The sequence below is a fragment of the Acanthochromis polyacanthus genome, chromosome 22 (assembly GCF_021347895.1).
Source record: "Acanthochromis polyacanthus isolate Apoly-LR-REF ecotype Palm Island chromosome 22, KAUST_Apoly_ChrSc, whole genome shotgun sequence".
Classification (NCBI taxonomy): Eukaryota; Metazoa; Chordata; class Actinopteri; family Pomacentridae; genus Acanthochromis; species Acanthochromis polyacanthus.
In genome coordinates, this window is record NC_067134.1 from 26,655,350 (window position 1) to 26,679,495 (window position 24,146).

The 24,146-nt window shown below is 40.7% G+C and overlaps 1 protein-coding gene across 9 annotated transcripts in view; it reads right to left on the reverse strand.

The window, feature by feature from the left end:
* Positions 1-897: 897 nt before the first annotated feature.
* Positions 898-24,146, reverse strand: part of LOC110956466 (cilia and flagella-associated protein 47) — a 51,765-nt gene continuing 28,516 nt past the window's right edge. For 3 of the 9 annotated variants that reach the window (XM_051943275.1, XM_051943274.1, XM_051943270.1), the window contains 20 exons: positions 23,431-23,517; positions 23,193-23,260; positions 22,938-23,074; positions 22,348-22,453; positions 21,345-21,574; positions 21,081-21,216; positions 18,376-18,506; positions 18,218-18,283; positions 16,915-17,058; positions 15,449-15,622; positions 15,257-15,368; positions 14,653-14,706; positions 14,452-14,549; positions 13,062-13,237; positions 12,701-12,808; positions 11,459-11,643; positions 10,418-10,592; positions 4,753-4,914; positions 3,740-3,908; positions 898-1,683 (listed from right to left, as the gene is read on the reverse strand). In XM_051943275.1, the coding sequence (XP_051799235.1) occupies positions 1,498-1,683; positions 3,740-3,908; positions 4,753-4,914; positions 10,418-10,592; positions 11,459-11,643; positions 12,701-12,808; positions 13,062-13,237; positions 14,452-14,549; positions 14,653-14,706; positions 15,257-15,368; positions 15,449-15,622; positions 16,915-17,058; positions 18,218-18,283; positions 18,376-18,506; positions 21,081-21,216; positions 21,345-21,574; positions 22,348-22,453; positions 22,938-23,074; positions 23,193-23,260; positions 23,431-23,517 (2,704 nt within the window). In that variant the 3' untranslated portion in view covers positions 898-1,497. Of the gene's footprint in view, positions 1,684-3,739; positions 3,909-4,752; positions 4,915-7,006; positions 9,893-10,417; positions 10,593-11,458; positions 11,644-12,700; positions 12,809-13,061; positions 13,238-14,451; positions 14,550-14,652; positions 14,707-15,256; positions 15,369-15,448; positions 15,623-16,914; positions 17,059-18,217; positions 18,284-18,375; positions 18,507-21,080; positions 21,217-21,344; positions 21,575-22,347; positions 22,454-22,937; positions 23,075-23,192; positions 23,261-23,430; positions 23,518-24,146 lie in introns of those variants that run through there. The other 6 variants (XM_051943278.1, XM_051943271.1, XM_051943277.1 and 3 more) reach the window with 5 other exon arrangements.

Below are 24,146 nucleotides of genomic sequence, written 5' to 3' on the forward strand. Positions count from 1 at the left end.
CATTCTGGACGCGTTTTGATTGATTTTAGTCATTTTTGGAAACCTTCGAAGCTTTTCTCGATGTTTAACTCATTTTGAACAGACAGTGAACACTAAAAGAGAACTATTTGAGCAAGTTCGGGATAACTTTCTAATAATTTCAGTCAAATGTGGAGATTTGTTAAAGATTTCTGTATCAATGTGAGATAGCGCCACGGGCGTCACTGTAACCATGACAACAAGAGAACACTACATCAGCTGATTGTGATCCTGCTACAAATCCACCTCTGAGGACTTATCAGGACTTATCTGTCGGAAATGATCCAAGGAAGAACTGATTAAACTGTGGGGGTGTTTCTGAGTCCCATCAATTCCCGACGCCCGCTACATATTTAGGTGACGTGATTCAGTATCTGTACATAGCGCACACATACATAACACACGCCTGTGCTCAGTGCAAGGTCATTTTTTTCTTAAAGATTTCATCCTTCAGATAATCTACTTTCATTTAATGTTGCAAAACAATAAGAAAATGTAACTTCTTGGGAGGCGAATACTTACAGGCGCTGTGTATTTAATGGATTTAAGTACTGAGGAAACTGTACTGTAATCCGAGATATCTCGCTGAGACAACTTATTAAAAATTCCTGCCAGAAAATGCAGCAGAGATTTACAGTGGATCTGAACTGTGCAGGCTGCATTTGCATGCACACGGGCCCACGGTGGACAGCCTCTTAAGCCTCATGAGGTTTGATTATTAAATGGAAGACTGGGGTTTTGGGTGTGTTTCAAGGTTGTCCTGGTTAGCGTAATATAATAGAAGGCTGGAATATGCGTGGACCAGCCGGTGGAGGTGAACCTAATTTATGGCCCGAGTCTCTCTTCTATCTAACAGAACAGCATGAGGGAAGGAAGGAATAAAACAAGGCTGGTAACATTTTACTTAAAGTGGACTCTGAGGCATAATAGGGATATCATAACCATTACTAGCATTTATTGCTCGACATAAATCTGATACCTGCTGAACGAGTAAAACTTCACACACGCCGGACTCTTTTCATGAATTACGCTGATGAGATAAACGTCCCTTATATCCCGTATAGATTTTCCTCCTTCTTTACTAATTGTGAAGAAGGACAGGAACAGGAACAGAAAAGAACAGTAGAAATACAATCTAGATGCCGGATTTCAATCAGCTGCCACAACGGAGACGAAAACCGTCCCGGTATTGGAGGAAATAGCCCATTAGACCAGCTGACGAGAAACACTAATATGACTAATGAAGCATTTTTAGGCAAAGCAGGAAAAAGAGAGAAGCCCATCATCATCAGCGTGGTAATGTTCTTGTCCAAATTACAGCTCATTTTCAAAATATAAACTCGTCTTTCTATCAAAAGTGACGGAGCATGGTTCATACAGATCGATAAAAATCACCATGGCGATAAGTCGAATTATAAAACTGACAAAAGAGAAAGAAAATAAGAGTCTTGGTTGCATGTGGGAGAGTGAGGATGCTTTTTATCTGCGGACTTTGAGAGGAGACGAGTTAGCCAGGGAGGGAAGTCGAAGGTTCCGGACCACGAAGTTCCGTTCTTTGGGTGGACGGAGCACAGGAGAGCTGCCATTGGTGGACGTGTTGCAGAGAGGCGGGGAATCATCGGGGGTTTTCCCTCTCACCTCGTAAGTCCACCGCATGTCCGCTGTCTGGAATAAAAACAGCAAGAAGTCAGTCGTAAAGAAAAAGTTAATGTGTACACTATCATTCAAAAGTTTGGGGTCACCCAGATGGTTTCATGTTTTCCAGTAAAACTCACACTTTTATCCATGTGCTAACATAACTGCACAAGGGTTTTCTAATCATCAATGAGCCTTTCAACAGCATTAGCTAACACAATGTAGCATTAGAACACAGGAGTGATGGTTGCTGGAAATGTTCCTCTGTACCCCTATGGAGATATTCCATTAAACATTTACAGCTAGAACAGTCATTTACCACATTAACAATGTCTAGACTGGATTTATCATCAATTTAATGTTATCTTCATTGAAAGAAAGTGCTTTTTTTGACCCCAAACTCTTGAACAGTCATGTATGATTTTCACAACACGTCCAAATGTTTTGGGAATTTAGGAACTGTAGAGCAAATTGTATTATACCTTATTAGTGAAAACGTTATTGCCCTTCCTGACCTCTAATTTCTCTGAGGGTGGTTTCTGTCAGCGCCCAGAAATGTAGGGAACAGAGAGGACTGAAGAAAAAGCCTCTGTTTTCACATTGACTGATTTCACCCCGATGTAGCTGTTCCATTAAAAACCAGCCATTTCCAGCTAAAATAACTGGATTTCTGATTCATTTAAAGTTATATTTGTTGTAAAAAACTGCTATTCTTTCAAAAATAAGGACATTTCTAAGTGACCCCAAACCTTTGAACAGTTGTGTAAATCACTGAAATTCATTTTGTTCAAAAAAAGTTTGTAGTCTTCTTGAAAACACAGTACAGTACGGTGCATGCAAAGAACAATACAGGAGGACTGTACAGGTGATAATACTGAGAAGAGACTGGGATTTACTGTATTACTAAATCATTAGGTAGTGATTAGTTTATCAGCATATGTGGAAAGGAGCTACTCCGTCAGTAGTTCTTAATTAACTGCCAACCAGATGTTGAGCATCACAAACTAGAAATGACTCATTACTCAATCATGAATTCTTTTTGTGTATTACAAGTGTTGAATTATACTCAATAGTTTTCAAGTTGAGCTTACTGATTTACTGAGGACAGAGAGACTTTTATCCTACGCATATGTAATTCTAAAGCCTCATTTCCCTTATCGCTGAATGCATATGCTCATGTTCTTAGCTACATTAAAAGTATGCGTTCATATTTTCACTTTTTGTTTATTATCTCTGGAGCAGTTTCAGATAAATGTCATGTCTGCTGCCATTTTAATCAGATGTCCAGTGGGAATTTAGATCAGTAGTGATGCTAGATATTTGACAATTTCGTTTAAATGTTTAGGAGATGAACCGACTCATGCAGCGGATCCTCACAGCAACACATCCTGCACACCTCCTACTGACACTGCAGCGTCGGTACGAAAGCATCACTTTCTCCCTTAGAAAATACAATTAACTTCTCTATTCCAAAGTGATTCGAAATTGATCGTCGTTTGGCCAAGTGCTTCTGGCGACGTTCACTGTTTATTAATTGGTGTGTTTGCCTGGACGAATTCACTCACTCTCTGTTGTTTGTTATGTAATTGTTGTCTTATTGTTTGCTTGTAGCAGCAGTTAATACACATTTCTGCGAATAACTATCATTGGTTCTCCTGTGTATTTAAAATAGATTTGCTAACTGTCCTGAATATTCAGTCCGAAGTATTCCTGATAAACATCTCTTATATGTCCTGATTTAAACAGATCTGGGTGGTGCCCTGATTGCAAACCAGAACAAAATTTTAAACATAAAGTGTAGTTTACATAATACAAGTGCTATTTTACTTAATAGCACACAGAGATAGACAGATATCATGAGGTAATGAGGTTACTTGCAGATACACAAAAACAGTAATTCATAATTAAGCAATGAGTAATCAATAAGTTGTTTGTGGTTTGTGCAACTCAGCAACTGGCTCAGAGTTAATTGGGAACTACTCAGACAGGAAGTGGTCCTTAAAGAGGAAACAAAGACCTTTAGTTACCATAAACCAGAAAACAGGCACCACAAATACAGAGAAAAATGAATGAGAAATAAACAAACCTGGATGAGCAGTCTTGCTGTGTGCCTCTTGCAGCTGGTGGTGGGCGTGAAGGACACGGTAAAGAGTAATCCAGTGGAATCGACAGGAGGTAGAATCCCTGAGACTGGAGTCACTGTGAACTCACTGCTGCTGCCTGGAAGGAACTCTGCTGTGAACGACTTGGGCCTCCTGGAAGCAACATTTCAAATTTAGTATTTGCAGAAAGAATACATAAAACATGAGTGGATGAACAAACGTATGGATATTTGGGAATATTTCTACTGCAGCAACTTTTCCAAGGGTTCAACAAGAGTTTCAACCAAAAACCACGGTACTAGTACGACTAAGTTATAGAGTCAGAATGATCCCTGTTCTACTCATTTTATCTTCCAGTGGTGCCCTACTAAGCTACAATAACCAGTGCTGAATGTTGCTGTGGTGCTTGCTTGTGTGAATCTTTAGGATTCCTCAGATATAGTGGAAATACAAGCAGCTCCCGAGTTTAGATCCTTTGGTTCCAACGTCAACAGAGAACAAACATTGGGTGCCTCTCGTATGAACATTGGGGTGAAGGATGGACTATTCCTGTAATGTTCTTTTGTGTGATGTCAAAAACATACAATGTCGGTCTCTAAGAGAAAACAGCAACAGAGGCAGTGAGTGAACGAGAGAAGAAATGGGAAGAAATAACCGTGAAACGCCTGGAGACACATGTTCTAAAATTTCAACCTTACTTTCACTCTGAATATCTCTTCTGCATCCGTTCATTCAAACACTGCATGGTAGTGAATACAAAGACAGCCGGATGACTCTGGGTTTCCTCTTCTCTGTGTGTAAAAATGATGTTTAATCTATGATCAAACTGATTACTCTCATTGTCACTGTACTGCAGAAGTAGACGCACTATCAAGAAATCAAAACATGCACTTTTAACTCTGAGTTTAGACACCAACACGGGTTTTCTAGTGCTCCACCTCGTGTTGTAACGAATTGTAGTTTGTGCTGATTCATTAGAAAACCTGGACAGACACACCTGGAAGTGCTGGTCAGACGGAAGCCCACGGCTGAAGTCTTGCCCAGCTCGGTGGTTTCGGTGAGGATTACATCATCCACCTGAGGGTTTGTTGCAGTGAGAGTGATGGGGAACTCCCAGAGCTGGCCAGAGACAGACTGCACCGCCAGGACCCCCGAGCTCCTGAACACACACACATTAGACACACAAAAGGCTTAATTTGTTTCTTTAATCTGGCTCTGACTGAATAACTGAGAGCCAGCACTGCGCCAAAACACAGTTATACAATGATGTGGATGATATGACCCGTTTAACTGGATTTTTAAAGATCTCTGCTGGTTTAAATACATGTTTTCCCCTCCTTAACATAGCCATAGATGAATAAAATAAGCAGTCAGCGTCATGACTGAACATTTCCACGTTGAAACTGAACTGTGCCGATGAGTCTCTAAAACATGACTTCCAGGGTTTCATGCTTTCAAGGTTTTTTTTTTTTTTTGAATATCCTGTCAGCTTTCAATGCAATTCTAAAGTAATACAATTCTGAATCAAGTAACATAAATCCATTCAAAATGTTAAATAAATGATTGAATGAGCGGCCCTCCTCTTTACAGTAACCTACCTAATTCACCAATAGGTGCTAGAAGTCACAGTTAATTAAATGCAGTTCATCTCAAGTAACTGTAGTATAAAGACTCCTGTAACTGCAAGGTACACTCACAGGTCAATCCTGGCTATAATCAGACCTTGAAGACCAAAGTACACTCCAGGCAACTCTGTGAAAAATTTGTTAAATAGCATAAGTCTGAGGATACGCACAAGAACATTTCCAATGACTGACTATCCCTTGGACTTGAGCTAAATCCATCATTAAGAAACGAAGGAAATGCAGCACATGTGTAAATCTGACTAGACAAGAAAGCGGCCATTGAGGGAGTCCAACAAGACACCTATTACTCCAGTGAAGGAGTTACAAGCTTTAGTGGCTGACATGGGAGAGACTGTTCATACAAAAACTAAGGCCCATGTTCCTACCCAAAGCTTTATGGTACAGAAATCATTTCACATCTTGACTTGTCTTAAAAGTTCAATCAAAGTTGTTGCAATCCATCCTCTTTGACCAAATGTTCGCATCAAAATGTGTTTTTTTTTTGGGGGGGGATAATTTAATAAAGAACTAGGAACTACAGTGAAAGTCAGAGGACCGCTATGCTAATGCTAATCTTATTGCAGCAACACAGGAGAAGTGATAAGGGTTCATCCTCTAGCAATTAAATGGTTAGAGTTCTTTTGTAGAGTTGTTTGCATCTGGATTACCCGTGCATTGCCATCCCTATAGCTGCAGGTTTCAGTTTTTATCCAGTGAGCACAGCAGCTGATTTTACTGATTATCTCTATTCAGCTATAAGGAACTAATCAGGGAATTGCAGTGGGCTTTAACTGAACTAAAACTTGCATACATTTGATTCTCCTGAGCACACATCTTTGATTTAGAGTCTGCGTTCCACTTGTCTGTTGTTGTTGTTTTTTTCTCCAAATCATTCTTCCAGTCTAATTTATCTTGAAAAGTGCCATTTGAGCATTCCGATTTATCCTGACAAACACGATTCACCAAACTGGTCTTTAATATTCTCGCTTTCCGCTCATGATATTCGGCCTCCTCGTCTCGCTACTCCTGGCAGAGAAATAGCATATAGATAATGGAAGAGCCTATTAGCGGCACCACACCCCCCGTCATTTCCTCATGGAGAAGTCATTAGCTCTCGGTGGTATTGATTCTACCGTGGCATGCCTCATTAATGGACTCTATGGATGAAGACAGGAGCTGATAAATGAATGCACTTTTCACTCAGCGGGATGTCGCATGCAATGTACAGTAAGAACGACAGTAGAGAATAGGTAAGTAATGGCATCACCCTGCAAGTTGGAGTAAATTGAGAGAGGTGACTCCAATAATCATCTCAAACAAAACAGATGGATCTAATAACATCAGGTAAAGAAATTCTGTGGAATTTCTGAACTCTTTTGAGCCATTTACCTCTCATAAATGATGCAAATCGCAGTGGATTCTCACGATTCTATTGATTTGCAGACGGCGATACTCTGTCAAGATTTGCAGCAATGCACCAGCAAAGACAAGCAGCAAAACTACAGAAGCGTTACGAGGATGAATATACGCTCGGCGTGCTTGTTAGACCTCGAGGATTGGCGATCGAATTTCATTGGGCTTGTTTAAGCCTCGATGGCAACAAACTTCCAAAGTGACACCAAGTGCTGAGATCAAAGAAATGTTTAATTACCAACAGGGGTCAGAAAAATGTACACCTGTCTGCACTGCCGTTCAAAAGTTTGAGGTCTCCCAGACAATTTCCCACTTTTATCCATGTGCTAACATAACTGCACAAGGGTTTTCTAACCATCAATGAGCCTGTCAACACCATTAGCTAACACAATGTAGCATTACAACACAGGAGTGATGGTTGCTGGAAATGTTCCTCTGTACCCCTATGGAGATATTCCATTAAACATTTCCACCTAGAAAAGTCATTTACCACATTAACAATGTCTACACTGGATTTATCTTTCATTTAATGCTATCTATTGAAAAAAACAGTTAAGGTCATTTCTAAGTGACCCCAAACTTTTGAACGGCAGCGTAAATAAATGCAAAAAATGAGAAGAAAATGGTACCGACCAACTAAGGATTGGTGATTTGTTTTTGTTGAGTAAAACTAATTTTTAAAAAAAACTAATACACATTTTCATCAAACACAAACTCAATCAAGATAAGGTGCCACAAATTAACATTGCCAGAGGACAACAATAATTCCCCCACCACATATCTTGTAAATCACTGTTGACAAAATTAACACAACACTTAGTTTAAGAGTCCATCGCTACAGCTAACGTAATTCGTGGGCACTGGAGAGACTGGTGGTGTCGCTGAGTCATGGGAACCATTTTTATCTCAACCAAAACTGGAAGAGAGACAGAGAGTAAGAGAAACAAGAAAGAAAATAAAAGCTCAATGCACTGATTGTATTAATCGCTGACATGTTTCAGACAGATGCAGCCCTGGAGGTTTCTCTGATTGGATCGGTTGTTAGACTCTACCTCATTTGGGGATTTGTGTGGTGTGGGTGGAGTATTAATACCACACCAATAACTGTAATTTTCTTTATTTTATACATATATATTGCTTGTTTGATCAAGTACATAGCAGGGGAAACGGTCTCTTTCTCCCTGGTAATTGTTGCACGCTTTGTTTTAATATTTGTATTTTATGCAACTTGATCAAAGTGACTATAAAAATAATTTCTCATTATTAGCGCCCCCACTCCCCTCATTCTTCTCACGGTGAAATTCTCTCCATTTTCTCATCAGTGTCAGGTCTACTGTAATTGGGTTCTGCTGCCTAACGGTTCACAAAGAATGACAAGACATTAGGATGTGGCTCATTTCATTCCTGTCATATCTTGTGTGTAAAATGTCGAAGCAGTCGAATGAAAGAATGAAAAGATTGCTGGTTGAAATATTGCTACTAGCCTACTGTCGCCTCACAGCTAGAAGATCCTCTCCGTTCGTGTCCTCGCCTTCCTGGGATCTTTCTGCGTGGAGTTTATGTGTTCCCCCAGTGCATACACCCCCTGTCAAAAGTTTTAGGACACTTTCTCATTCAAATGAAGTAGAACCTGTCCTACAACTTTTGACAGGGGGTGTATCTACCAAATGTGGTACACATATGCAGCACATCAGGCTGAACAAAAAAGTCAGTGACAGCCACATTCCAAACCCAACAGGAAGTGAGCTATTTTGCGTTGAATGTCAGATTTTGTCCATTTTTCATGTTTTTCTAGAGCGAACTCCTCCTAGGGGGAAACTCCAATTCACCTCAAATTGGGTCAGTACATACAGGAGGCCTTAATGATCCATAGTTATTAAAACCTTTTTCCAAAGTCAAAGGGCGTGTCCGTGGTGGCCTCTGGAATTTTGATCCTTCGCCATGAAATTTCAAATGCTGTGTAAATGCCCTGAACATGCTCCAATCTGCCTGAAACTTCACATGTATGATCAGAGTCCTGCCCTGATCACATCCATGTGATGAAATACACCCCCTGTCAAAAGTTGTAGGACAGGTTGTACTTTATTTGAATGAGACAGTGTCCTAAAACTTTTGACGGGGGGGTGTATGTGGCTTTTCTCCAGGTTCTCCAGATTCCTCCCACAGTCCAGAAACATGCTGGGGTTAACTGGTGACTCTAAATTGTCCGTAGGTGTGGGTTCAGCAGTGAACCCCAGCATCACAGTTTCACCCCCTAAATGCGATCCACTCACTTCAAGGCCCAAGTGGCGTCCTTGCTCTTCATCCACAGCCACTGACTTCTCTTTTCAGCTACTCTAGAGAGGTCCTTGATGGTCTGGTGGTGCTTCTTCCCACCTTCTCCCATCTCCTGGAGAAACCTGATTGTCGAGGTGGCTACAAATCCTCTGCAGCCTACTTCTACTGGTTGGACCCTCACCTTCCAGTATTGATGTTTTGCATCGGCAGCAAGCTCGATATAGCTCAGCTTCTTGCGCTCATAGGCCTCCTCTACTGAGCTCTCCCAGGACACTGTGAGCTCAATGACGTAAACATGACAAAGAGAAGCTGACCGTAGCACCAGGTCTGATTACAGGTTGGTGGATGCGATCTGAGGTGGGGAGCAGAGCTTTTGGTCCAGGTCTACCAGCATCCTTCAATCACAGGCCCCTCTCAACTGCCAAGGATCTGGTCTTGAGGTGGAGAGACAGACTCGATCCTCACATTCCCAGACAAACGTTGCTTTTCATCGGGTCGACGTGGGTGGAAGGGCGTTAATGCTCATCTGCTGTGTTTCCAGCACTAGTGCCGGACATTTTAGCAAGGCTATAATAACCATTATACATTTTAGTTTCAAAATCACATGTGGCTTGAATAGACATACATCAGCAGGTGTCTTAAATCTAAAAGCAAACCAAAATGTGTTTTCAGGTCACAGCAGAATGAATGTACCGTCTTTGGGGATCTGACCTATGAGCTAGCCTCCCCTTTACCTTTAAGAGAACGCAGCAGCATTTAGCAACAAACATTAAGACTCAGCACATGTGGACAGTAATAAATGGATGCAGAGGACACACCCACCTGAGAAAGAGAGAGGGAAGATGGGGGGAAGTGAAGGAGAGATGAGATAAATGAATGCAGTGTTTACTCACAACGTTCAGTGCAAGTGTGTTATTTGTACTTTACACAGCAGAGAGAGAAAGAGAGAGCAGCAAATAAAAAGGATTGTGTTTGGATGCTTCCCTTCCTGCTGTGTGGTTTGTGTGCGGTGTGTGGTTGTTGTTTTTCTGTCTTATTATTAGCATCCTATTGTTTTTTTCCCCTCACAGAGGAGGTGTGCATATTTGTTTCTCTGAGTGATTTAACTTCTGAGAAATCCGTGTGCCTCTCTGACTCTATGTTTGTGTGGGTTTAGCTCTCCCTCATAATAAGTATTTGCGCACATTTACATCTTTTTGTACGTCTCAGTGAGCGCAGATGTTTGTGTGTTTTGTTCCTTTCTTTTTCTCTGCACATTCTTCCTCTTTATTACCTGACTATCTGAGTGTGTATTTCCCTTCACCGTGCGCTCGGCTACATGTTTGAGTTAGCGTGTGGAACAGTAACCTGCATGTCCTGAGGGGAGCGTAGACCAGATTAAGGGTGAGCGTAACGACGCCCGTCTCAGGATCCCTCCTCGCTGCTTCAACAGAGATGGAGAGGCAGTCCTCCACCCCAGGGTGCTCCTCTTCACCGCGGGAACGCACCTCACACAGGAAGTCTTCTTTCATCATCCACGTAACTGTTCGAAAATAAGAAGCAGGAAGCTGTGAGCGAGCTGCAAAAAGAAGCAAAATGAGCTGCAGCACTTCAGAACTACGACCACTATTTCAAATATTTGATGCTAGTTGTTAAAATGCAGCACATAATTCTGCTGTTTATACGTTTGTCAGCTTGTTGTCCATCCACATACCACATACATGAGCGATATTCACTTTGCAATCTCCGTTCTAATACTGAATCGACATGAATTAGAAATGTCTTTATCGCTTTGACATGAACTGGTCTTTCTTGCTGTGAATTCTTTCCAGAAAGGTCAGTTTATACTGACCATGATTGAATGATGAAAATCAATAAAAGGAGAAACTTTCAAACACTTTTTTATATGCACTGTGTGTGCTTCACAATTAATATGCTAATGGCATTCATGGCTAACAAATGTTGCCAAAAGCAGACTTCATATTGATTATCCCAAAGTTTCCTGCACTTTGTCAGGAAGTAATTCTTAAACACTTTATGGACAAAGTTTTTTTTTTGAATAATTAATCCAGTTTAATGGGAGTGTGGTGTACAAAAGAAAAAATACACTACAGAGGAGCAATGAAACCGTGAATCAAAATATGATAATCAAACTGAAGAACACCTTTTACCTCAACTTCCCTGTGAGTGCAGCATTGACTCGATGCAGTAGAGCAACATTAAACAGATCCCGGGCTTCTCATCATCAATACACTCGCTCGGTGACAATCTAATAATACTAAATTATATCCAACTAATGTCATTATTTAGGGCTCTCTCTGATTCTGGAGTTAAAAACATTTCACAACTCTTGTCAAAATGATACCCAAGAATGTTTCTGGGATCTAACAAAACCGGAAAAAAAATCACCTTCCTGTCCTCTTTGGTCTTGATTTCCTGGCAAACATCCCGTGAGCAGCACGTCCACCTTCTTTTGCAGCTGGCAGCCTGCTTCACACTCCACCACGGTGAGAGAGGAGTTCTCAGCGGGAACCTCCGTGGCTCTCCTACAGAGGGGGTAAATCCAACAGATGGCCGAAAGATCCTGTTCTGACCTGAGATGTTTTAGACGGCAATATTTCGAATTCAGAATTAGGCATTGGGCTGGGGCAGGATTTGTCATGTGATGTATTACCATTCACAGAAGGGAAAATAATTGTGGCTTTTCTTCAAGGTAGCAGACCACTTTTTCTATTCTGCATTGGCCATAAAGTGTGTTTCCAATGGAGATATCTGTATCATTTTTAAATTCAATAACCTAAAATACATACACTAGCATTTAAAAGTTTGGGGTCACTTAGAAATGTCTGCATTTTTGAAATGAAAAGCAGTCTTTTTTCAATCAAGATCACATTAAATGAATGATAAATCCAGTCCAGACATTGTAAATGTGGTAAATGACTATTCTAGGTGGAAATGTTTAATGGAATATCTCCATAGGGGTACAGAGGAACATTTCCAGCAACCATCACTCCTGTGTTCTAATGCTACATTGTGTTAGCTAATGCTGTTGAAAGGCTCATTGATGATTAGAAAACCTTTGTTCAGTTATGTTAGAACATGGATAAAAGTGTGAGTTTTTATGGAAAACATCAAATTGCTTGAGTGACCCCAGACTTTTGAACAGCAGAGTAAATCAATTCTGGATTTTCCAATGTAGAGTGAGATGTAGATGTCATTTTAAAAAGAGTAATGCCACAAATGTGAACGTATCTCCAGAGGATCTTACAACAAGCATGTTCACTGACAGCACTTTATAACAAGCACTGCATAGAAAGCACTTTACTCAGATAATAGCACTTTAAGGTAGGTTTAACCCTACTTTCTATGTTGTTTTTATACGTCTGTTACCTTGTATGTTTTTTATTTATGTTTGGGACAACAGATGGAAATCAGCCTTGTGCTAAATCTGGCTTATTTGCAGCAATCTTGTGTGAACTATTATGAGACTGTACGTTCATTAATCTGCACTGTCCCGCCTGTAGTAACTTTATCGTGTCCTAATAATCTCTTATACACAAGTACACAATCAGACGGCTGTGGGATAATTCTAGGTGCTCTTTAATAGCCGATAGCTCTGCATAGGGTGTGTGTTGATGCGTGTGCACCTACTTGCCCAGCTGACAGCAGGCCTGTGGTAGCGTGACGACTGGAGGAGGAAGAGCACAGAGCTCCAGCTGATACCAGAACTCCCCCACCAGCTCGGACTGGAACACCACGCTGGCAGAAAACACAAACCAAACCAATGCAAATGCTGATTCATGCTGGAGATTCATAACTCGGATAAACACACTGCTGGGGGTGCATCTGCAGCACATTGTATTCCCAGCTATGAATGGGCTCAAAATGCTCTCAGTTTCAGGTAAAAATGATTTTTAGACGAGTCACAGGAGCCTTTAAAGCAGAGCTGACTTTGAACGTCAGACTGCTTTGTTACAGGAGGACCGGTCAGCTTGAGAGCAATGGGTCTCACCTGCCTGTGTTCTTTCCTACTTTTTCAGGAGAGAACGTCGCTTTGTAGGTGAAAGTCTCCCTCGGGGGAACAGCGACACGGTCGGCCCCGCTCAGATCATCTCCTTCCAGGTTCACGTCCAGCATCAGCTGCTCTCCTCCTGAGTTACTGACAGGAATCTCTATGGCAACCGAGTTCTGGGAGGAAAACATTTCGGACGTGACGGCTCATTTTTTAAAATTTTTGTTTTGATGTTCTGGATGTCTACAATTCTACATTTTCATTGAGCTTTTCAACACTTGTATCCAAAGATCGTAGAGCAACGTACACCCCTGTCAAAAGTTTTAGGAGGCTTTCTTATTCAAATGAATAAGAAAGCGTCCTAAAACTTTTGACAGGCGGTGTATGTTGCTCTACGATCTAGTGAGGAGAAAACAACCTGGATAAGAGCCATAAAACAAGTGTGATAACAGGACCGTGGTGCCTACAGGCAGAAATGAATGGGCAAGGTGGGATGAACCGTAGTTTTAAAGATTGGAAGCTTAAGACGTAGAACTGGAGGGAAGGTCCTTTCTTGCTTAAATTTCAATTCATGATATCTGCTGAGATGTGTTTGAAAGTTCTGGGAAATACAGTAAGTCAGGACCTTCAGTTGATCTATTGATTTTAGAGGACTGTGTTTGTTTTGGTGCTGTGAAACATTATTTTATTGTAATTTAAAAAGCGAAAACATGAGTGGAAATGTGGTTGAAATTTTAAGCAAGAGCAAGTCAGACCTTTGGGATTAAATTTTCTCCTGATTTAATGTCAGACTCTGAACGGGTTCAACTTGCTACTTGTTCAGGTGTTTTTCTGGTTTAACATCTTAAAATTCAGGTGCTTTTTATGCAGATCAAAGAGCAGTTCAGTCAGTGTCCTTCTCACTGACTGAATCACTGGATCATGGCCTCTTAGTCTCTCATATTTATTTATTTCCCACATAAATCCCTGAAGTTATCGTCGGACACGTTGACAGCTGTGCAATTAGGCTTCAATTGCTTTGCAGCGTTATGGCTGTTTATCTGTAAATGTATTCTTACTCTGCCTTAATTACAATACAAGTCATATTAAGATGCACGATTGCATTCTAGGCGGATGAAAAAAATGTATTAAAATGAAAGAAGCACGAGTCAACACACATTAAAAAGTGTGCAGAGGGTGAACTATTTAAATGGTACACATTACGCCATAAAATAAGAGACCTACGATGGGGGAATTAAAAAGGATTTGATACCCCTTTCTAGTAATGTACAGTCATATTGTGTTTATCCTGATTTAGTTAGAGACATCACACAGGTTTTAAAATGGAAAAAAAATGTGATTTTGGTCACCGATCAAACACATAGGATGTAAGGATGCTTGTACGACTCACCTGAGTGGTACACTGGACATTGATGACCTTTATGGGCGCTGCTGGCTCACAAATGATCTCTAAGGAAAAATAAACTTCATAGCGTCCCGATGCATTCCCTGAGAGACAAACATAAAGATGGCAGAAATGCAAAGACACAAATTTAACAGAACAATCAAGTTTTGAGAAGTCATTTTGTTTATGAAAAGCACAATAAATTACCTTTGTCCTTACTGGCCTCTTGCACATCATCAGTTTCTACAAATGAGACGCAACCTGAAAACAAAGGCATGGATGAAGTGTTACTTATTGCTTATTTTGCTCATGTAATTCTTAATTTATTTAGTTATGCTTCAGTGAACCAACACTTTTGTGCAAATCTATGAAAACCACAGTATCTGAGTGCAGAAAAGAAATCGAGAATTTATTAGTATCCATGTACCTCTTCAGGAAAATGCAACAAAATATAAGAAAGTTGCTCTAGAATAGTTACAGCTACTCTATAATAAAGTTGCTCCATATTAGCTAAAGTTGCTTTATAATAGTCAAAGTTGCTTTATATTAGCTGAAGTTGCTCTATATTAGCTAAAGTTGCTCTAGAATTGTTAAAGCTAGTCTCAAATAAAGTTGCTCCATATTAGCTAAGGTTTCTTTATATTAGCTAAAGTTGCTCTATAATAGTCAAAGTTGCTCTATTTTACTGAGTTGCTCAATATTAGTTAAAGTTGCACTATATTAGCTGAAGTTGCTCTATAATAAAACCAACACTTTTGTGTAAATCTCTGAAAAACAAAAAAAAAAAAAAAAAAAGAAAGATCAAATCCACCTGTCTGTTTCCCCCGTTTCCATGGTGACACAGCAAGAGTGTATGCAGCGGTGCGACCCGGTTTAATCTCCAAGGAAGGGCTGCCGCTCACAGCAGATAGGTCTGTCACCACCTGTACAGACACGGAAGACGGAGAAGCGTTATTATTTACTGTACAGGAGAGAAAGTTCTTCAACATCTCACTGCTTGTACCTTTAGATTGACTTTGCTCTGGCTGTAGTTGGGGACATCCAGCTGAGTGTGTGTGGTCCTCCCAGCAGTGCAGAGCAACACCACGTGGTCTACAGGCAGGGGGCGCTCTCCCACCCCTCTGAGGGAAAACACGTGTTCTGTCCCGTCGCAGTCTTTATGTAAGGACAGCGTGCCCTGTGGAGGGAGAAGCCGGTTGAACACGCAAACTGACCGGCTTTAAGACCCTGCCGCAGCTCAGGCGCATAGATGGATCAGTGGTTGAATGTTCGATTCCCGGCCAATGCAACGTCCTTTTTTCCCCCCCTTTCTCCTTCGACTATTTCCGTGCATTCCAATTGTTTCCAAAATGAAATAAACATATAAAATCCATACTTTAGACACGTGTCATACGCAGCACAAAAGCAGACTTAATCATAGATTTGATCAAACAAGATAAAACAGTGCGATACTTGCAGAGAACATATATACACAAAATGAAACTATGTACAAAAGGGTGAGGTCGTAACAAATTATTGCACAGAAGTCAGTGGAATGTGTGTGTAAGAAGGAAAAAAAGGAGCAGCAGTAAATGAGGTTGACCAGTGAAGTTATAATGCAGCACTGGGAAGAAGGATCTGTGTAAACGCTCCAATTTTGCAACTGATTTTTCCTTCCTTTTGGAATTTACACTGTCCAACTCACTATGTCATGCTCCAAGACATTATTTGAAAAACATATCACATATTATAACAAGAAAGTGCCAGGTAAAGACTTTTAAATGCGCTCTATGATTAAATAAATTGACTGGCACAGACAACATTTCTTAACATCTTAATGAATTTCCCTTTATATTAATGTTTATTTTTGTTTCTACAAGTGACAAAAATCTTTCTATATGCCCAGCAGACTTAGAATATGCCACTGAAGATGTAGAAGATAATAGTCGTGACATATTTATTCGTCACTGCAAGGGATCAGTTAGTCTTCTACGCTGCAGTCCCGCTTTATCAAGAGATTTTCCTCAAGGAGAGAAAACAGCTGCTCCTTTTAAAATCTAATGACTGCTGCTTTCAGAAATAGTCTGTTAGGAGACGCAGTGAAAGAAGATACTGACCACAGAGGCAGCTTAAAATCCCAGATATCATCTTAAAACCCACACAGGCCAGAAAGCGTGCTGCTGTCTGAGGCATTAAGATAAGTGGCGGTACTTGAGCCCAAAGTTCCCCGGGAAGACGGAGTGGAGACGGCTAATGAGGAGAATGAGAGGACTTGGTGGATGAGCCTTGATGTCTGGGGATTTTCAAAGTGGGCTTTCTTGAGAATTGTTGCTGATGTGTGAAATGATCCTGAACACACACAAAGCCGAGGGTGTAAAGACGACACGGTTTACCAGAGAGTATGCACGAAGCGAGGAAGATAAATAGAGCTAATGTGAAAGAGTAAGGCAGAAAGCATGGAAGAAAATAAAAGAGAAAGTGGTGTATTACCGTGACAACGCCTTGTGCAGCAGGGTGAAAGGTGAGGGGGTAGCTGGCTCGAGTTCCTGCTGGCACGTTTACAACGCTTGGGCCAGAGAATCCCTCACCACAAACCTGAGCTTCCATTTTCCAGTCCTGGTGAGTCTCATTGTGCTGTGAGATAAAGGAACCCACACGTCTGCTACAGTATAAATTATCATTAATACGTTAATCAAAAGCTAAATTCTGTTAAACCCCATGACTTATTATTCTACAATTACTCCATGAGTGCTTAATAAGGCACCTGTGCATAGACCTGTACATTTCTATGATGGACCCTTTATGAGTTATTGTATTCACATTAATGTGTCAGCACAGGCTGAGAGTAACAGAGTGGCAAAAAAACAACTAAATTAAACCCAGTTTGACACAATTAAAGCTGGGTCAATACATAATTGTAGGACTTTTTCTATCATAGCTGACATGTTTTGCTGTTTTCAGGCCTAAAACCAACATGGCCGCCTACAGCCAAACACCACATGGCATTTTTACAGAAACATTCTTCTAATTATTATAGATACAATTGAGTAAAATTGAAAGTTATTTCTAAAGATACTGTAATAAACCTGTAGACTACTTTATATTAAATAACTCAGAAAGCCTTGGAGTCTTGCCACTCTTTTCTTCAGGAGGAAATGACATCATGTGGAGCAGGTCATGTGATCTGGAATTAACACACTTCCTGGAGACGCGTTTTTGTAACGGGGAACTTAGCTGAAAGTGATATAATTTGTTATTTTCCATCTAAAAACTGATATATCACCAAAAAAGAAATATCTGTCATGATTATCTCAACTTATTAAAAAGAATACAATCAAAACTATTTGTAATCAGCTCATTTTATTATTGTTTAGCTAACTAGAAGGTGGTTGTTATTATATTCAAATGGTTATTTAGTTGACATTTTAGTGATATCCAGCCATTTTTTTTATTAATAAGTGATTGTTTCCATAATAAATAATTATGCAATTTGTAAAGACATGATCATAATGAACATAAAAAACATTAGTTTATGTACCTTTAATAAAAATGTATGCAAGATATCGCATAGACTTCAAGATTTCATTCATTTATATATTGACCCATTGACACCATACTCTACCTCTCCAGATTAAAAATGTTAAAGTGTAGAATTTAACTCAGTCAATCTGTATGGCCAAACACACAACACAACCATGCTCCTCAGTTGCTGTATATTCATAATTAGGTCAAATGGTTTTGTAAGTTACACTGCAGATTGACCAAAACACCAGACTTTTCACTCTCTCCTCACCAGTGGTAGCTGTTGTGTGACTGAACGGTGAGCAGGCGAACTGAAATCCAAGTGGACGGATTCTCCCTGTTGTAACAAATGCACCAGTTTCTGCAGTATTAGTCACATGAAAAAGGACAGAATTTACAGCTTTATGAAACTCTTCAGTTCATATCTACCTGTGCAGTGACCAGCGCCTCCAGCTGGTAGACTCTGGTATCACACCAGGACTTGAGCACCACCTCACAGGCATACCGTCCCACTGAGTCTGCTTGGAACCGCAATGGGATGTCCACACAGTCACAGTCTACTGGAGGGAGATGAACGATCAAAAAGTGGTGAAAGCTACATAAGAAAACAGCAAACTGTTAAGGGATTTCATTAACAGGAATTCACCAGGAGGGCCAAGGAGTTGACCTACATTTCCACTGGAGCAACCAGGGACTACATTAATTTTGCACAACAGTTTGAGGTGTCAGTGAAGGGTAGTATTTAGCAAATATTCAGCAGCTTTTGACTGATAAAACTCAGATACTGCAGGTGGTGCAACTTCCTGTCACTTAGCCTTGTTATAAATTAGATCTTGGTTCATCAATAACACTCCTTGCCACCTGAAAATTAGTTGTCTATCTCTTCTGAACAGATATGGTGTTGTTTTAATCAATCCAGTTGTCGACACAGAAGGAGTAAACATATTTCCATTCCTACAGCTCAATGCTACGACTGAAAGCCTAGTGTAGACATAGCAGGCATCTGTGAAGCGGTTAGCACGGTCCAAACATACACTACCGCTCAAAAGTTTGAGATAACCAAGGCAACCTCGTGCTTTCCATCAAAACTCACACTTTTATCCATGAGCTGACATAACTGCACATCATCAATGAGCCTTTCAGCACCATTGGTCTCAGAGTGATGCAGAAAAATTAGTTCATGCTTTTGTTACTTCCAGGCTTGACTATTGCAATTCCTTATTATCGGGTTGTCCAAATAGCTCTCTCAAACATCTACAGTTGATCCAAAACGCTGCTGCGAGAGTACTGACAGGAGTTAGCAAAAGAGATCATATTTCCCCTATACTTGCTTCTCTTCACTGGCTTCCTGTTAAATCCAGAATAGAAAATCTTCTGACATATAAAGCTCTTAATAACCAATCTCCATCATATCTTAAAGATCTGATAGTACCTTATTATCCTAGTAGAACTCTTCGCTCTCAAGCTGCAGGCTTACTTGTTGTTCCTAGAATTTCTAAAAGTAGAATGGGAGGCAGAGCCTTCAGTTATCAGCTCCTCTCCTGTGGAACCTGCTCCCAGTTTGGGTTCTGGAGGCAGACACCCTCTCTATTTTTAAGACCAGGCTTAAAACGTTCCTTTTTGACAAATCTTATAGTTGGGGCTGACTGGGTGACCCACAGGGGTTCGGCTTGTGTCTTCATTGCACAGCTGACTCCTTCTTGGACGTCCCTTCGTTCTGCCTCTAGTCATGCTGCTATAGGCCTATAGGCTGCTGGGGGACTTTTCTTGACGCACTGAGCCCTTCTCTATCTACCTTTACATTTAATATGTATACCGTTATTGCAGTACATTCACTCTGTTTCCCCCTGTGCTATTTCTCCGAGTGTCCCTGGTCCCAGAGCTGGATGCTTCAGATCTGCGGTTGATGTTCCACCAGCTGGTCCAGTCTCCATCATGTCCACGGTGGGATGCTGCTGCTGACCTTCCTCCAGCCCTCTGCTTCCAGCTCCCTTTTTCCACCAGTCAACTCTGCATTGCCTTCACTATACTGTTATGCTAACTTACATACTGTTTGAATTTTACTGCTGGCTATATATGGAGTATGTTTAATGTCAGAGCCGTACATCATCAGAGTAAATTATGAGTCAGTTTTCAATGTTAGCTTATACTTTGTCTGTGTCACATATCCTGTCATGCATGTATCCAAATGTGTGTTGTGTTTTCCTTGCTTTCCCACCCCTCCCTCTTCTCCCATCCCTCCCCCTTGCCCTCTTCTGTCCTTCTCAACCCCCCCGGCCAGCAGGCAGATGGGTCCCCCCTATATAGAGCCGGGTTCTGCTCGAGGTTTCTTCCCTGTTAAAAGGGTGTTTTTCCTTGCCACTGTCGCCTTTGGGCTTGCTCTGGGGGTCAGGCATTTGGGTTCTGTAAAGCGTCTTGAGACGAGTTGACTGTAATTGACGCTATATAAATAAAATTGAATTGAATTGAATTGAATTAGCTAACACAATGTAGCATTAGAACACAGGAGTGATGGTTGCTGGAAATGTTCCTCTGTACCCCTATGGAAATATTCCATTAAACATTTCCAGCTAGAATAGTCATTTACCACATTAACAATGTCTACACTGGATTTATCATTCATTTAATGCTATCTTCATTGAAAAAAACTCCTTTTCTTTCAAAAATGCAGACAATTCTAAGTGACTTTTGAACGGTAGTGTACAGTATACCTGAAAGACAGAAATGTTTTTGCCTTGTGTGTTAATGAGCAAATTTGATTTACAGGATGCACTTTGGAGTCTGTCAATCAGTTTTGTAATTAATTTATGGCATTAATAAAAGGGCAAGGGCCAGACATACACAGTTCTAACTTGACTGTTTATTACCTTTTACTTACTGAATTGGTCATACTGTGTTATACGAGAGATAACGCATACCAAAATGTTTAACTCATGTTTATGTGTCTGTGTAAAAGCTAAGCTGTTTCTCGCCTTAGTCGATCACTTGTTCAGATTGTCCTCTGTTCATGTTCACGTAAAACTTAACTTTGACTTGACAGACGACTCTGAGAGTTAATTTGAGAAGTCAGGATTCCATTGATGAATTTTCCTGACATACTGGAATTCACGTATTTCAGATGCATGTGTGCGTACCTGCAGGATTCTCCCACGCTATTTCGGTGTCTTCTTTTATCGGTATTGTAACGGTACTGGGTAGGGTGAAGCACTGGGGCAAAGAAACCTCCACATTGTACTTTATCCCTTTATCGTGGTAAACATCCTTTAACAGCTGGGCCAAACAGGGGACAAGAAAAGAGAAGGACAGCATGTAGAATGGCAACACAGAAACGTCCAATTACCACTCAGACCTGGACGTTTTGACTGTAAACTCCTGCCTGAGTGTGTTTGTGTTCATACTGGTTGTCTGAAGAGCCTCTGTTTGGCTGCGCTTGTCCTCACGGTGCTGCTGTCTAAAGTGTGTGTCAGCGTCCGCCTTTTACGCTCAACGCCACTCATGCAGCGCTGACCCCACGTGGCCAGAGCCTGCTCCCATTGCATATTGATCCGGGGCACTCGCAGCACCTCCTCAGACAGCTGCCCCAGCTTGCAGTGTAGGGTTAGTACCGGCACACACACAGGGGTATCTACTGGTGGAACACATGTGGGTAGTCAGTACAGCTAAAGGTACACTGAAGATGTTTCTTGCTGTGGAACCAATTTTGAATCAAATGTTTAACAGCGAAATAATGATTTAAACAATACTGATGTCCTGAGTAATGTTCATAATATTTGGCTATTGGAAAAACAGCCTGAGTTCACGTTGCGCTATGCTAGTTTAACCCTCCCGTGGTCCTCATTTACAGGCACCAAAAAATACTGTTTCCTTCTCCGAAAAAAAAAATCTAAAAAATCAGCAAAAAAATTCCCACATTTCTGAAAATTTGCAAAACCTTCAGGAAGAAAATTCCAATAATTCCTTCAAAGTTTCCCTTAAAAGTTTTATTTAAAAAAATCCCCCAAATTTGGCAAGAAAATTCTTGTAAATACTTTTAAAAAAATGAATAAAAATCTTTCAAAAAAATATGAAAAATATCTAAAATGATTACATATATATTAGTAAAAGTTATATTATTTTCTTTAAGAACATTTGTATAAAAATCAACCAAAATCCAACGAAATTTGTTGGATTTTGGTTGATTTTTCTGTAAGTGTTATTAAGAAACATCTTTAATATTTTTTTTCCACCAAAAAATGTTCAAAGATTTCCCAAAAATGTTCAAAATGTGGACATCAGAAGTTTCACTGTGAAAATAAATTTTTTTCCCACATTTTCAAACTTTAAAACGGGTCAATTTTGACCTGTAGGACGACATGAGGGTTAAATGATTCATGGGCTGCATCTGTATGACAGGTTTCCTACCAGAACTCTTGGGCTGAGAGACGATGTCAGCGCTGGGCCTTGCAGAGAGAGGTGAAGGAAGAGGCAGCTCTGATGTGGCCTTCATCATATACACCATATCTCCCACCTGGAGGGACGTAGACACAGACAGAAATGATGTATTTTTCTAGTTCACTAAAATGTCAGCATGACGACTGTGATATGCAACATGTAGGTGTGAATGTGAGTGTGATTGTGTGTCTGTGTATGCAGCCCTGTGACAGACTGGTGACCTGTCCAGGATGTCCCCTCCCTTCACCTGAGTCAGCTGGGATAGACTCCAGCCCCCTGCGGCCCTAATGAGGATTAAGCGGTGTATAGAGAATGGATGGATGTCTTTTATCATTTTCAGCTGTACTTGCTGAGTGATTGCCTTTATAATGTTCTGTAACTTCACTGCTCGCTTTCCATGCAGATAATTCTAATTTAATTTAGTGCTCACTGTGGTCGCTTGGAGAAATAAGTCTTTGGAATACTATTCAGCAAATGTGCATGGCCGTCTGTCCGTATGTGAACACTCAGTTAATGAACTAGCAGGGAAATGGCAGACTCACACACCCACACACTCTGACCTGTTGGCTAACAAGAAGCACAGAGCAGTACTTGGTGCCGGGGCAGAAGGGCAGGTAGTAGATGTACAGAGTGTCTGCTTGGCCGGGCATCAGGCAAACACTCGTCACTGGACTCAGGAACTCGCTGCCCTCACCATCTGGCCATGTGTAGTCCACAACCACACACACATGAAGAAAGGCCGGATTTACACGTGTGTATACACAGATAACAGAGAACATGTATGCCATTTTACTTTGTGTGTTTTTCCAACTAACCCTCTATCTCCTCTCCAGAGATCTTGTCTGAGGCATACAGTCTGTGGTCTGAGATGATCTGCTCTGGACTGAAAAAGGGAGGAGGAGGAAAGAAAATCATAGTCACTTCTGGCTTATGGATATCAGCAGACACAGCCAGACTCAGGTGAACCAAATATGACCTCAATCCTCCTGCAAATCTCTCTCTTCCTATATACCAAATGTCTCTATGCTGTATTAAGAACAGTGCATGTCTTACTTGGTTTGAGGGGATGTGTGTTTGACAAGACTGCCTTTGTTCGTTGTAGGATCCAGTGGGTTGAATGTAGATTCCACCAGCACCACCCTAAAACACACAAACACATTCACCCACAAACAGCGTGCTCCTCATTTTAAAGGGTATTACTTTGACTTATTCAAACTACTCCTGGCCTAGCCTTACCTAACCCACAACATTAACCTTAATCTAACCTTATCTTAAACCAAGTCTTTGCATTAAAATGCCTGATTTACATGTACATTACTGTTCAAAGGTCTGGGGTCACTTAGAAATGCCCTTTATTTGGAAAGAAAAGCATTTTTTTCATTGAAGATGACAATAAATGAATCATAAATCCAGTCTAGACATTGTTAATGTGGTAAATGACTATTCTAGGTGGAAATGTTTAATGGAATATGTCCATAGGGGTACAGAGGAACATTTCCAGCAACCATCACTCCTGTGTTCTAATGCTACATTGTGTTAGCTAATGGTGCTAAAAGGCTCATTGATAGTTAGAAAATCCTTGTGCAGTTATGTTAGCACATGGATAAAAGTGGGAGTTTTCATGAAAAACATGAAACTGCCTGGTGACCCCAGACTTTCGAACAGTCATGTATGTTCACGCAACAGAGTAGCAACATAAAATCACAAATCATCTGTATCTGTACTCTGTGTAAGTCTCACTGCTGTTAGAATACAAAGAAAACTGCTCT